This window comes from Schistocerca piceifrons, chromosome 4 (assembly GCF_021461385.2).
Source record: "Schistocerca piceifrons isolate TAMUIC-IGC-003096 chromosome 4, iqSchPice1.1, whole genome shotgun sequence".
Taxonomy (NCBI): Eukaryota; Metazoa; Arthropoda; class Insecta; order Orthoptera; family Acrididae; genus Schistocerca; species Schistocerca piceifrons.
Genome location: NC_060141.1, coordinates 484,363,463 through 484,377,418, shown reverse-complemented (window position 1 = coordinate 484,377,418; position 13,956 = coordinate 484,363,463). Strand labels below are relative to the sequence as shown.

At 40.0% G+C, this 13,956-nt stretch overlaps 1 protein-coding gene across 1 annotated transcript in view; it reads left to right on the top strand.

Moving 5' to 3' along the window:
- The window catches only part of LOC124795431 (lachesin-like), a 541,280-nt gene extending 531,728 nt beyond the window's left edge, over positions 1-9,552 (top strand). The window contains exon 9 of the mRNA XM_047259458.1: positions 8,560-9,552. Coding sequence (XP_047115414.1) covers positions 8,560-8,645 — 86 coding nt within the window. The 3' untranslated portion in view covers positions 8,646-9,552. The remainder of the gene's footprint in view (positions 1-8,559) is intronic.
- The last annotated feature ends 4,404 nt before the right edge of the window (positions 9,553-13,956 follow it).

The window sequence follows — 13,956 nt, the reverse complement described above, 5'->3', positions numbered from 1 at the left end:
AGTCTTCATTTTTCTGGTGTTGCTTCCATTATCAACCGCTACGCCTAAATCACCTAGTACCTAAGACTAATAAAAGTAGAACTTAGGGAAAAGTCTTACATTCGTTCAGTTACTTTGTGAAAATTCATTTATTTAAAACGATTAAGTTGGTGTTCCATAAAAGACAGGTGACTGTAAAGCGTCTTTCTGGCAAAGAAAAGACCGTAGCAGTCGGTTGTGAAGTATCGATTAGTGGTACGAAAGTTACCGACATGAAAACTGAGGCCACCGTAGTTATAAGAAAAAGAGTGTTACCCTTATTTTGTAGCTTCCACGCATTTTTAATTAATTTCATAAGAAAATCGAAAACTTAAAGAAGGACGAAGGTTTGGCTAGAGAGCAGCCGCTTGTACTAGAAATTATGGGCTATTCTCTGCTGTCCAGATTGAACGAATGTATGATGTGTTAGGAAAATGAACGCGAAAGCAGTTGCTCACCCGCAAGTAGAGAAGGTCATAGCTGGAACAAACTGCACGTGCTTACTGAGCTCGACCCATGTATAGAGCGGTAGCGGGGACGTGACATTTTCCACTGCTTTCGTCTCCCCTTTGTCAGAGTGGGGGTATATAGAGTATCCCTTACCCTTTGTAACTTTCAAATTCCCTTCTGTTTCTTATTTTTGATTTAATAGGGTGTTCAGTGTCTTGAGATAGCGGAGGTAATACGCAGCAACGGAAGAAATAACTTGTTTCTCGTAACGGGCATGACGGAATAAGGAGAAATAGATGGCAGTATTTCGAGACAAATGGTGCCCTCGTTCTTCCAAGGGGTGTTCTGGCTGAGGTACTGGGCAGTGTGGTCCTCTCCTCGTCGAATATTCAGAAAAAGCCTGCAGAAAGCTAAACTCGCCATGCTGGCTCTTTGTTTCCTCGACCGGCACTGACACCTGGTATATTGAAACAGATTACTAAATAACGCCCGACGTTCTACTTGCCCACTGAAATGGTGTCATCCAGTAGGTTACCAGATTAAAACTATAACATCCGTTGTCCTTCAATCACGTTGTAAACTAAATATGTTAAAAGCTTGATTAAAAAATAAGAACCCTCTTTAGTCATTAAAAAGGCTTCCGCCACGATGATAATAACTGAAAATTATAATAGGCCTCAGATTTTATTTAACTTACTTGAGACTTAAATACAATAAAAATTTGATTAAAGATGATAACAAGTCATCACATATAACCAATCGAATATTCCGTAGTCACTTGCAAAAATTCTGCTGACAGCTGATAAAACTGTTGTTGTTTAACTGATAAACCACCAGTTTCGAGCCCTGAAGCCGCATCATAAGGTGCGACAGCCTTAGCTCATAGGTAAACCCATCGTTCCTAGTCAAGACATATTATTCAGTGAATTCATTGGCTAACAGACAATATTCAGTGAATAATACACACAGCAAAAAAAGTTTTCCATCACCTCGGTTCCGAGAGTTCCGGAATCTGTAGAGAAGATTGGAATAGAAATGAACATAAACATCATTCCCGCCCTTTTGTACCACCATACAGCTAGACCTTCGGAGGTGGTGATCCAGAGTGGTGTACACACCGGAACCCCTAATACCCAATAGCACGTTCTCTTGCATTGGTGCATGCCTGTATTCGTCGTGGAATACTGTCCACAAGTTCATCAAGGCACTGTCGGTCCAGATTGTCCTACTTCCCAACGGTGATTCGGCGTGATCCCTCAGAATGGTTGGTGGGTCACGTCGTCCATAAACAACCCTTTTCAACGTATCACAGGCACATTAGATAGGGTTCATGTCTGGAGAGCATGCTGGCCACTCCAGTCAAGCGATGTCGTTACCCTGAAGGAAGTCAGTCACAAGATATGCACGATGCTGACGCGAATTGTCGTCCATGAAGACGAATGCCTCGCCAATATGCTGCCGATATGGTTGCAATATTGGTCGGAGGATGGCATACACATATCGTGAAGCCGTTACGGCGCCTTCCTTGACCACCAGCGCCGTACGTCGGCACCACAAATGCTAAAAAACAGCAGGGAGCCTCCACCTTACTGCGCTCGCTAGACAGTGTGTCTAAGGCGTTTAGCCTTACCTGGCTGCGTCCAAACACGTCTCTGACAATTGTCTGGTTCCAGGCGTATGCGATACTCATCGGTGAAGAGAACATGATGCCAATCCTGAGCGGTCCATTCGGCATGTTGTTGGGAACATATGTACCACACTGCAAGGTGTCGTGTTTGCAAGATTGACCTCACCATCGACGTCGAGAGTGAAGGTGTGTATCATGCAGCCTATTCAGCGCAGTTTGAATCGTAACACGACGTCCTGTGGCTGCAGAATAGCATTATTCAACATGCTGGCGTTTCTGTCAGGATTCCTCCGAGCCACAATCCATAGGTAGCGGTCATCCACTGCAATAGTAGTAGTGTCATCGACACTATCTGTCTCTCTGTATCTCCTCCATGTCCGAACAACATCGCTTTGGTTCACTCCGAGACGCCTGGACACTTCCCTTGTTGAGAGCCCTTCCTGGCACAAAGTAACAATGCGGACTCTATCGAACCGCGGTATTGACTGTCTAGGCATGGCTGAACTACAGACAACACGAGCTGTGTACTTCCTTCTTGGTGGAATGATTGGAACTGATCGGCTGTCAGATACTCTCCGTCTAATAGGCGCTGCTCATGCATGGTTGTTTACATCTCTAGGCGGGTTTAGTGACATCTTTGAACAGTCAAAGGGACAATATCGACAGTCAACGTCTATCTTCTGGAGTACTGGAAACCCGGGTGATACAAAACGTTTTTTGATGTGGTATATCTTGACTAGGAGTGACTGGTACCCCTATGACCTTTTACAATTGTTGCACCTGATGATGCGGCTTTAGGTATTGTTTATCAATAAAAGAATAATTTTTCCAGCTGTCAGCGTAATTTTTCTTAACATACTTTGTGATCAAAAACTGAAATTCAAAGTATAATTCTTCCATAATATTTATTTTTCATTTAGCCGTGAACCGCTTTCGGCTTTCTTGACCATAATAGGACAATTAAAAATTGGTCAGACAGTCTACATAGCGTCAAAGACAGCCTCTATCTGTATAAAGATGTTTTAAAAAGATCTGTGACTATTTTACGACTATATATACGAAGAACACAAATTGCAGAGCCTCAGTTTTAGATGAGTACAAACTAAGAAATATTGCGTAATTATGAACATTTTAAACTCTTAACATGTATGAGTATTAATCCCTAACCCATTCACAGACTAATGTAAATAATTTGTACTAGATAAGCTATAATTTTATTGATGAAGGTTTGTCAACTATACACAAACTTAAAAACTGTCATTAAGCATGTTGCTAATTACATTGAAATAGACACAAAGAAGGTATGGTGAAACAAACCTTACCACACAGATTTGCATCTTTCGTATATATGGTCGTAAAATGGTCTCATAAGTTTGGAAATAACAATTTTTTCACACATAGCAATTTTTTCTGATGTTGTGTGGACAGTCTGTACAGTCTTAATTTGTCTGATGAAAGCCTAGAATGTACAAAGCTGGTTCAGAATTAAATATGAAATGAATATCGTTCAGCAATAATACCGTGTATTTCAGTTTCTAATGTGAGATAAAAGTTAGTGATTCTGGTCTGGCACATACACACGTTGTTGCAGGCACGTTAAGCAAACTCACACTGCCGTACCGTGCATATCACGAGTTAGTTAGCTAGTTAGTTCGTTTCATGTTCCATGGATGATTTGGCACGGTAAACCGTAATTATGTGGAAGGAGTCATATTATATTCACATCGCAAATCAATTTGTACACATAGTTACATTCTGAACGTTAGTCTTGTTTTTTTTTTTAAAAAAAAAAAGATATGCAGATGTATGTTCATGATTCCTACCCACCACCATTTACACATTACGATAATGAAATTCTACTACGGAATAGGTTATGACAAGAAGAAACTTTCTCATGTTATTTACAAAATTTACTTTGCTGTCTGTCAGACATTTTATATCGCTGGGTAAGTGGTCAAAAATGATTGTTGCAGCATTGTGCACCACATTCTTGTGCTACAGACAACTCTGATGTGGAGTAATGACTGTCATTTGTCCTTCTGGTATTGGAACTATGCTCATAATTGTTCATTTTGGGCTGTAGTGGATTTTTTACAAAAAATTTCATTAGGACTCAATATACTGTGAACCAGTAGTCAGAACGCCCAACTCCATAAACAGATTTCTACAAGATGATCGTTGGTGAGCACGGCATATTTTTGTTACAACACCTTTTTGCGCAATGAAGACTTTCGTTATTAAACACGAGTTTCCCCACAACGTTGCTCCATATGTTTTACTTAATGAAAGTACGCAAACTGTGTAAACTGACTGATTAGCCTCTTTCCAACATTTCTAACTGAAAATGTGGCTGAAATAAGTCGTTTTGTGCTTTTTGCATTTTAAATTCTCGTCCATATGGCCAGTTAAGAATTCCGAAGTTTCCTACCCATTTGTTATCTCCTCGCCATGTGTTACACTTCTCACTGATGTGGTACCCCTAGATGTGCACTCCTGAATATCTTGTGACTTTTTAAAACTGAGGTTGCTACTATTCAGAGGAAAAGAGAAAAGCATTTAATGATACTTTTAACAATTCTGTTTACATCTCTGTACGTGATCTTGGACTGATCACAACGCTAGTGTCTTCTGCAAAAAGAATTAATTCTGCTTGTCGTATGTTATACGGAAGATCGTTCATGTACAGAGTTAAAAAGGACCTTACAGCTTTGGAGTGATATAGAAGTTTATTGAGATAACTTACAGAATCGGTAGATGTTTTATTTTGTAGTAAACAACCTCAAGTTTCACATAGATTTGTCAAGTGTTATTTTGATTCGATGTAACTACCATTTGTGATGCGGCAGACATCCAATCGGTAAAGCAATTTCTTCCCACACTTGCCGCAGAAAATCTGCCATAACTTGTGCAACGTCAGCATAGATTCGATTTTTAAGGTCGGCTAAATTGTTTGGTAGGGACGGACATACACACTGTCTTTAATGAACCCACAGAGGAAAAAATCTACTGGTGTCAAGTCTGGGGATCGAGGTGACCAATCCACCGACCTGGGAAGCGATTATCTAGGACACCTTGAACTTCCTTAAGGAAATGAGGTGGTGCAGCATTGCATCTCGGTGATCTTGATCGGTCTGTGAAATTATTAAGTTTTCAAGAATATCCAGATACACAATCCCAGTGACAGTTTTCTCTGTGTAGAAGAAAGGGCAGTACATTTTCAGTTTGCTAGCAACACAAGACACATTAACTTCGGGGCTGTCATGAACATTTTCCAGGATGGCTTGTGAATATTCGCTGCCCATATTTTGCAGTTGTGGGTGTTCACCATGCCACTGATATGAAATGTTGACTCATCGCTGAAGATTACTGTGTTCAGGAATGTCTCGTCGATTTCCATTTTTCGCAGAGATTTCTCCACGAGCAACCGTATCTGCATCACTAACGTCCTGTGCCAATGTGAATCTGTATGGTTTCAAGTGTAAACGTCTGCGTAGTACTCGCCAAACAGTCTTTTGTGGAATGCCAGTCTTTCGAGACGTATGTCGCGTTGATTTTTGTGGACTGCAAACTAAGCTCTCCCTAACTTGTTCGACATAATCGTAAGCACGCGGATGACCAGGTGATTTATCGTGTCGAACTGAATAAGTCGTCTGAACAAAGTTCTTAGGCCAAGAGTAAATTGTAGGCCTGCCTGGGGGTTCCGCGGTTTATTCGGTGAGAAATTTACGCCGAACAGTTGTTGCAGAGTTCTTGTCCTGAAACTAAAACATACAGCGAGGATGGAATACTTCTAGATAAGCTCAAGTGCTGTGGTGTGAATGGGACAGTGCACAAATGGTTAAAATCATACCCAACTGGAAGAGTGCAGAAAGCTGAAATAAGCAGTTCACATTATATGCAAAAAATTAGTGATTTCTCAAACTGGGGAACAATCAAGAATGGGCTGCCGCAAGGTTAGGTCTTGGGTCCTCTGCTGTTCTTAATATATACTAATGACTTGCCATTCTATATTCACGAAGATGCAAAGCTGGTACTTTTTGCCGATGATACAAGTATAGCTATCACACCCAACAGACAAGAATTAACTGGTGAAATTGTAAACCATGTTTTTCAGAAAATCATTAAGTGGTTCTCTGCAAATGGGCTCTCATTAAACTTTGACAAAACACAGTATATACAGTTCCTCACAGTAAATGGAATGACACCATTAATAAATATAGAATTCGATCAAAAATCGGTAGCAAAGGTACAATATCCAAAATTTCCAGGTTTATGCATTGATGAGGGGTTGAACTGGAAAAAACACACTGAGGATCTGCGGTAACGTTTGAGTTCAGCTACTTATGCCATTATGGTCATTGCAAATTTTGGTGATTACATCTCAGTATTATATTCTTCTTGAAGTCTGAGGGTATTTCGCCCGTCTCGTACATCTTGCTCACCAGGTGGTAGAGTTTTGTCAGGACTGGCTCTCCCAAGGCCGTCAGTAGTTCTAATGGAATGATGTCTACTCCCCGATGTTACTGTATATTGAGCAAGCAGTAAAGGAAACAAAAGAAAAATTTGGAGTAGGTATTAAAATCCAGGGAGAAGAAATAAAAACTTTGAGGTTCGCCGATGACATTGTAATTCTGTCAGAGGCAGCAAAGGACTTGGAAGAGAAGTTGAACGGAATGGACAGTGTCTTGAAAGGAGGGTACAAGATGAACATCAACAAAAGCAAAACGAGGATAATGGAATGTAGTCGAATTAAGTCGGGTGATGCTGAGGGAATTAGATTAGGAAATGAGACACTTAAAGTAGTAAAGGAGTTTTGTTATTTGGGGAGCAAAATAACTGATGATGGTCGAAGTAGAGAGGATATAAAATGTAGACTGGCAATAACAAGGAAAGCGGTTCTGAAGAAGAGAAATTTGTTAACATCGAGTATAGATTTAAATGTCAGGAAGTCGTTCCTGCGTTCCTGAAGGTATTTGTATGGAGTGTAGCCGTGTATGGAAGTGAAACATGGACAATAAATAGTTTGGACAAGAAGAGAATAGAAGCTTTCGAAATGTGGTGCTACAGAAGAATGTTGAAGATTAGGTGGGTAGATCACGTAACTAATGAGGAGGTATTGAATAGGATTGGAGAGAAGAGAAATTTGTGGCACAACTTGACTAGAAGGGATCGGTTGGTAGGACATGTCCTGAGGCATCAAGGGATCACAAATTTAGCACTGGAGGGCAGCGTGGAAGGTAAAAATCGTAGAGGGAGACCAAGAGATGAATACACTAAGCAGATTCAGAAGGATGTAGGTTGCAGTAGGCACTGGGAGATGAAGAAGCTTGCACAGGAGAGATTAGCATGGAGAGCTGCATCAAACCAGTCTCAGGACTGAAGACCACAACAACAACAACAAAAATATCTCAGTAAATTAGCTTACCACACCTATTTTCATTCTCTGCTTTCGTATGGCATCATATTCTGGGGTAACTCATCATTGAGTAAAAGACTGTTCATTGCACAAAAGCGTGTAATCAGAATAATTACTGGAACTCATTCCAGATCATCCTGCAGACACTTATTTAAAGAGTTAGAGATCTTCACTGTAGCCTCACAATATATGTATTCACTTATCAAATTTGTTATTAACAATACGAATTCAAAAGTAATAGCAGTGTACATGGCTACAACACTAGGACAAAGGATGATCTTCACTACCCAAGGTTAAATCTAACTTTAGCTCAGAAGGGGGTAAATTATGCTGCCACAAAAGTCTTTGGTCACTTACCTAATAGCATCAAAAGACTGGCAGATAGACATATAGCATTTAAAAGGAAATTAAAAGAATTTCTTAATGTTAACTCCTTCTACTCATTAAATGAATTTTTGGATATAGTAAGTTGGTAGTTTCCCCAACCCCCACAAATAAAATATTAAGTGTCATGTAATATTTTGTGTAATGTAATATCTTGCATAGACAACTTTTATTAAGCTGACACGTTCCACATCATTACGAAGTGTCGTATTCATGATCTATGGAACAAGTACTAATCTAATCTAATCTAATCCGCACCAGTGAAAGTAGCCATTTTTAACTGTGCTCTCCGCTGGCGCTCCTGGTGGCGGAATGAGGTACTGATGCACTAAGTGAATCAAACTTGATTTTTTTTCTATATCGTTCCCAAGTTGTAAAGTTCTTTTTGACTCACTCCGTACATGAGATGAACGGTGAACGTAAGATTGAGCTTTGGGGAATCCCCAGTCAGAATATATTGGCCCAGGAATATATTGGTTGAATTACTAAGTACATCTATCTGCATTTTTTTATGTTGCCCCACCGCATTTCTGTTATCTCAGTCTCAACATAAGGCTATGTTACTTGTTGAAAGCCCCTTAAATTATACATACGAGTATACAAATGTCCTTACACATTACAGTTATGGCCTGGGATATCATGAAAACACTCTGTTGTTTTACAGACTCGAGCAACGACGGCGCGGCACCAGCGGTGTCCCTGCTTCCGGGCCACGCCGTTCTGCTTCTGCTGCTGATGGTTTCCTGCTAGGACTGGGAGGTACTCTGCATCTGGAGGTGGTCGTCATCAGCTGACTGCAAAAGCGGTTTAACACTACCGCAGGAAGAAGAGCAGCGACAGGAAGAAACCACGTTTACACGCTAAATACGACTATGAAGAAGTAGTATCCATAACGATCAATGAGAAAACTTCAGTTTCCCTAGGTGGACGAAAATGCTGGAGCGTAGGTGCGACGGATAGGCAGAGTGTTGACTTGTGGATATTGTGACGAAAGTGAAGTGTTACCTGAAGCTTTTTAGATAACAGGAATAAATTTTTATATTTATCAGACACTTCGCTGAAATCCTCAATCACAGTTGTGAGTGTTTCTCAGGACTGTCGTTTGCATCAATTGCATATTTTTTCAGTATTCGCCCAAGATTGAATGAAATTCTACGTACATCCATAAAAGTCTACGGTAAATGGTTGGCAGGAAGAAAAAAGAATTGGTGGCGGTGCAGTATTACATGGCATGCAATAAACTGTATTTTTATGTTTTATGGATTACGGAATGTCTTGTAGCAAGTCGTTGACAGAACGGTACGAAAGACACTTTAAGAAAAAAACAGCCGTACACTAAGTACATCAGAAGTTTTGGCAAAATCATATCTACAGTTATGTGCAACGAAAGCCTCAGGCGCCTGTAAGTTATTCTTTTAAGACTTAATTTGTAAAGCCTTTCATGTTTAGAGAGAATAGAAACCACCTCCTCGACAAGCGTATAGCACTGTACCTTCACCTCATTACATTATGCAGCATCAAAGGAAGTTGTAGGTAAAACCTTAAGACTCTTATTAGTATTTATGTTGCAACTTCAAATTCAGGAAATTATTATTATTATTATTATTATTATTATTATTATTTTGCCAAAATGCTGTAAGGCAATTATTTCATTATGTCAAACTGTCAGTCGTGGAAGTGCCACAGCCGGAATATTATTTGTGAGATGTATGTTTTGTCCGATACACTTAGCCATAGATGTACAAACCACGTACAATTTCTAATAAAAGGATCATAAAGCATTTTATTACATTCTGTGTTCTCTAAGCATGCCTCAGTAAATTTGTACTTTCATTTCGTTTTATTTGTGAACACAGCATATAAGATTACTGTAATCTTATTTGATTGGATCTACATTTTCTTTCCTCCTCCGGTGGATGATTTGATAGGTGCTTATAACAGTGTTATGTAATCTTAACGACACTATCGAGGATACAAGTTAGTTACAACACAATCTTTATTAGAGTACATTATTATGATAATAAGCTTGTGATAAGAACTCCCTTTGTCACTACAGAATAGTTCTGAAACCTATAGCAACTTACAGTATTCTTACGATAACACACTTATGATAATACATCTAAAACATCTGCATATAGGGGACTGATTGCGCGGAACACTGTTCATTGACTGCTCCATGCCGACTGTACACAATCGCGTAGAAAAACGTGTAAGAAACATGTTCTTTACTTAGAACACAATGAGAGCTACAAAATTAGATACCTCAATCTTTAAAAAAAAGAATGATTAGCATGATCGTAATTTAAGTGTACGCGCCTTTTAGAAATCTTATATTTTGGCTATTTCCAGAATGAAATGTTTCTATGGACAATACTGATACAGTTATCTAGAGCCAAATGTAAATTATTCTCTAAATAATTGCAGCTTCAAGACACAATTTAAATATTTCATGTATGTGTTTTTATGTACAAATTAGAAGAAATAGTATTCGTGTTTGCAGTGGTATTAGAGTGCAATTGGAGGTATTTCAGTTTGTTACTTTTCATGAACAAAATGCAACTCGTCGAATGGGAAGCGAGTTATTAAGAAGTTGTTACATATCCATTCCACACTCTAAGTGAGTTACGTGTCCCGTATATAATATTTGCTATGCACTGGGGGCGCCCACTTTGATGAAAATCTCACTGCCCCTGAAAAAGACTAATGCAGGTGTCCTGCTAGGACAGATGCGTCGGTTCTAAGGCAGCACAAACACAGTAGAACTAACACAGAAAAGTGAGAAGTAAAATACATTATTCATCTTTCATAACGGTGATTACAGCAACTGCAGAATGCAGATGTAGCCTATCTGTCCTTCGTTGAACACAAACTAAATAACGTTGTCTGAACTAAAACTGGAAGAAAACTAATCTATCTTGACGTACTATCCGAAGAACAGATACAAACTAACAGTTTTAAGCTAAATTTCTACGCAGGCAGTCTATCCATAGACGACAATACTATTCACTGTTCTGATTCCGCTGTATACTATCCAGTGCCTATCTATCGGCCACTGTTTCAGTCTCACTCGACGACTTGAAGACCCGACGAACGTCTGAAGGTACCGCCTAGGAAGACTCTGACTGCCTTACAACTAGCAACTGACAAAACAGTTTCTGCTCGTGCACTGGTATTCGAGCGAGAGTCTCTCTTCCCAATGGCGCTGCCGCACCACAGAGCGTGATTATTGCGGGCAGCGTGATGTTTGAGCGCAGCGATGATCCTGTCCGCGGTATTTCTGGTACTAGCTATGCCAAACTCTTCTTGTGTGGTACCTCAGTACATAACTATATTAACGACAAATTTTGTAATGTGGAATGTTTCAGTTAACGAAACGTTTTGTATGCTTCATGATAAAATACGGGGTGAGTCAAACCGGACTACACTACTTTGGAATGATATAGAAACTTATTGACATGACTTACAAAATCGGTAGCCATGTCGTTTTGAAACAAACAACCCCAAATTTGACTCACTTAGTGCATCGGTATCCCATTCCGCCACCAGGATCGCCAACGTAGGGCAGAGTTCTACTTTCACTGGTGCAGAGCGTGCTCGCTGTGTGTTTTGGTTATGTGAAACGAACTCTGCAGCAACTGCTCGACGTAAATTTCGTACCTGATACACTAAAAAACCTCCAAGCAGGCCTACAATTTACTCTTGGCACACCTCATGTCCTCACAGAAGTGAGAGGTTGCCTCGATAATCGCTTCCCTGGTCGATGGCTTGGCCGTGAAGGACCTCGCTCTTCAGACTTGACACCACTAGATTTCTTTCTCTGGGGTTGCATTAATGACCAAGTGTATACTCTCCTAACAGTTTAACCAACCTGAAAAATCGAATCTAGCTGATGTTACACAAGTTACGCCCGATTTGCTGCAACGAGTGTGGGAAGAAATTGATTACCGGTGGGATCTTTGTCGCATCACAAATGGCTGTTACTTCAAACCAAAATGATACTTGACACTTTTTATGTGAAACATGAGTTTGGATGCGACAAAATGTCACATCTACCGATTCTGTACCCTATCTCAGTAAATTTCTGTATGATTCCAAAGTTGTGAAGTCCTTTCTGTATGTTTATGTGGTAGCATAGGAGGAACGTGCAGCTTACAACACATAATATATATAGCATCTATAGGCTCTGACGGGTCCATCGGTAAGGCCGACCGCCGTGTCATCGTCTGCCAATCGCGTCACAGGATGCGATAATTCCAATCCTCCCACCAAGGGGAAAATCCCTAGCAGTACCGGGAATCGAACCCGGGTCCTCAACAAGGCAGTCAGCCGCCCTGGCAACTTCGCTACGGAGGCGCACAACTTGCAGCACCCTACTTATCATTACTATTACTATTATTATTAATGGATTCCACTACGGTGAAGAGGAATTTAACAACTTTAATATGATTTCGAATCGCTGTGCCACAACTGGATTACTTACGAGGAGAGATCACTTCTTCGTTTTGTAATGTATTTGCGAATAAATCTATTACATTCAAATTCAAATAAAGTACTTTGCGGTTTAGAACGACCTGTTACCCTTTTTGTTTCCCGTCATCGTCTTTACAGGCTTAAGCATTTCGTTCAGCGTAGCACAACTTTTAACGCGTCTTGCCACCTCACTGCTCGTCTTTGCTTTGCCTTTAATGTCAACGTCCAACTCGAGAAATGTCAGACGTCGGCTTCTGAGGGTCCGTCATTTAAGAACATGTTAACCAATAAACACTGTTCCCATTAAATATAGATTTTAATTCAGTACTCTTTGAAGTGATCGCTTAATTCGACCACTTCCCACGCACCTCCAACATCAATGGCCGACAAAACTCCTGAGAGCCCGCGTTATCTCTTGTACTGCCAACTCGATAGCCTTTCGGTCGAGCGTATAAAGCCGTTGACCTTAGATTAGCGAGAAAAATTGACCAGAACTCGCGCGCTGAAGGTTCCGTACGAACTTAATTGTGTATACAGGCAGTTCATCCGTACAGGGAATCGAGAACCTCTATTATTTTTGCCTGTTATCTACTGTGATACTGGCAAGATATCGCATACGGGAATTCCAAGATTTTGAGAATGTGTTAAGGTTGAAGTCGGATAACAAGTAACAAAAGAAATATTTTTCAGTGTGATATAATTTCAAATTAACAATTTATGACTTTTTGCTTTACGTGTAATGTGGAACCTTGATGATTCTAGATCAGCGGGAAGTACCTTATAGGTTTTGGTGAGTGAGTTTGTGAGTCTCAAAATATTTGACATAAATGACCGTAACTCTTTTGACTGCATTGATTTAGAAGGTTACGTTTATGCAGCGCCAAGGTACCTTCGTATGTGACGTAGGTTTCAGATTGATCTTAACCGACGGACGGACAGACAGAAAATCAGATAACAAAAGAAAAATTAATTTTTGTATAATACAATAACGAATTAACAGTTTCTGGATTTTTCCCATTGCTGTATCATGAAACTTTCTTTTTGGCAAATTTCATGTTTCTAGACCAACGGGAAGTACGTTATAGGTTTTGATGAGTGAGTTTGCATCAAAATATGTGACATAAATGGCCGTATCTTTTGACTTCGTTGACTCAGAGGTTTCGATTTTTTCAACCTCAAGGGACTGTAGATCTTAGCGTGTGACACAAATTTCAACTTGATACACCTAGCCGTTGCTGCGGAAATGGGTTTTTCACAGTGGTCCTATAAGGATTCCGTTTTTACCGATTGAGGCACGGAACCTTAGAAATGAACTTGGGCCTAGCTAAACAGGGAAATCTCTGTTGCATAAACGCTACTCTTAGAGAACTTAACAGTGAACTAAGATTGATTTTCACTACCAATGATTAGCAGATTAAGTCAAGTTCAGTTAGAGCCGGCAACTCACAATCGAGTGACACTAGGAAAGAAGGGCTTTGTATTGGTGAAATACAAGACGGAAAAAGTAAATAATAAGGAATTTGTTAACATTCATGCACTTCTGATGTTCGAAATAATTTTATTGTTCTGTATACTTACGTTAAGAAGAATA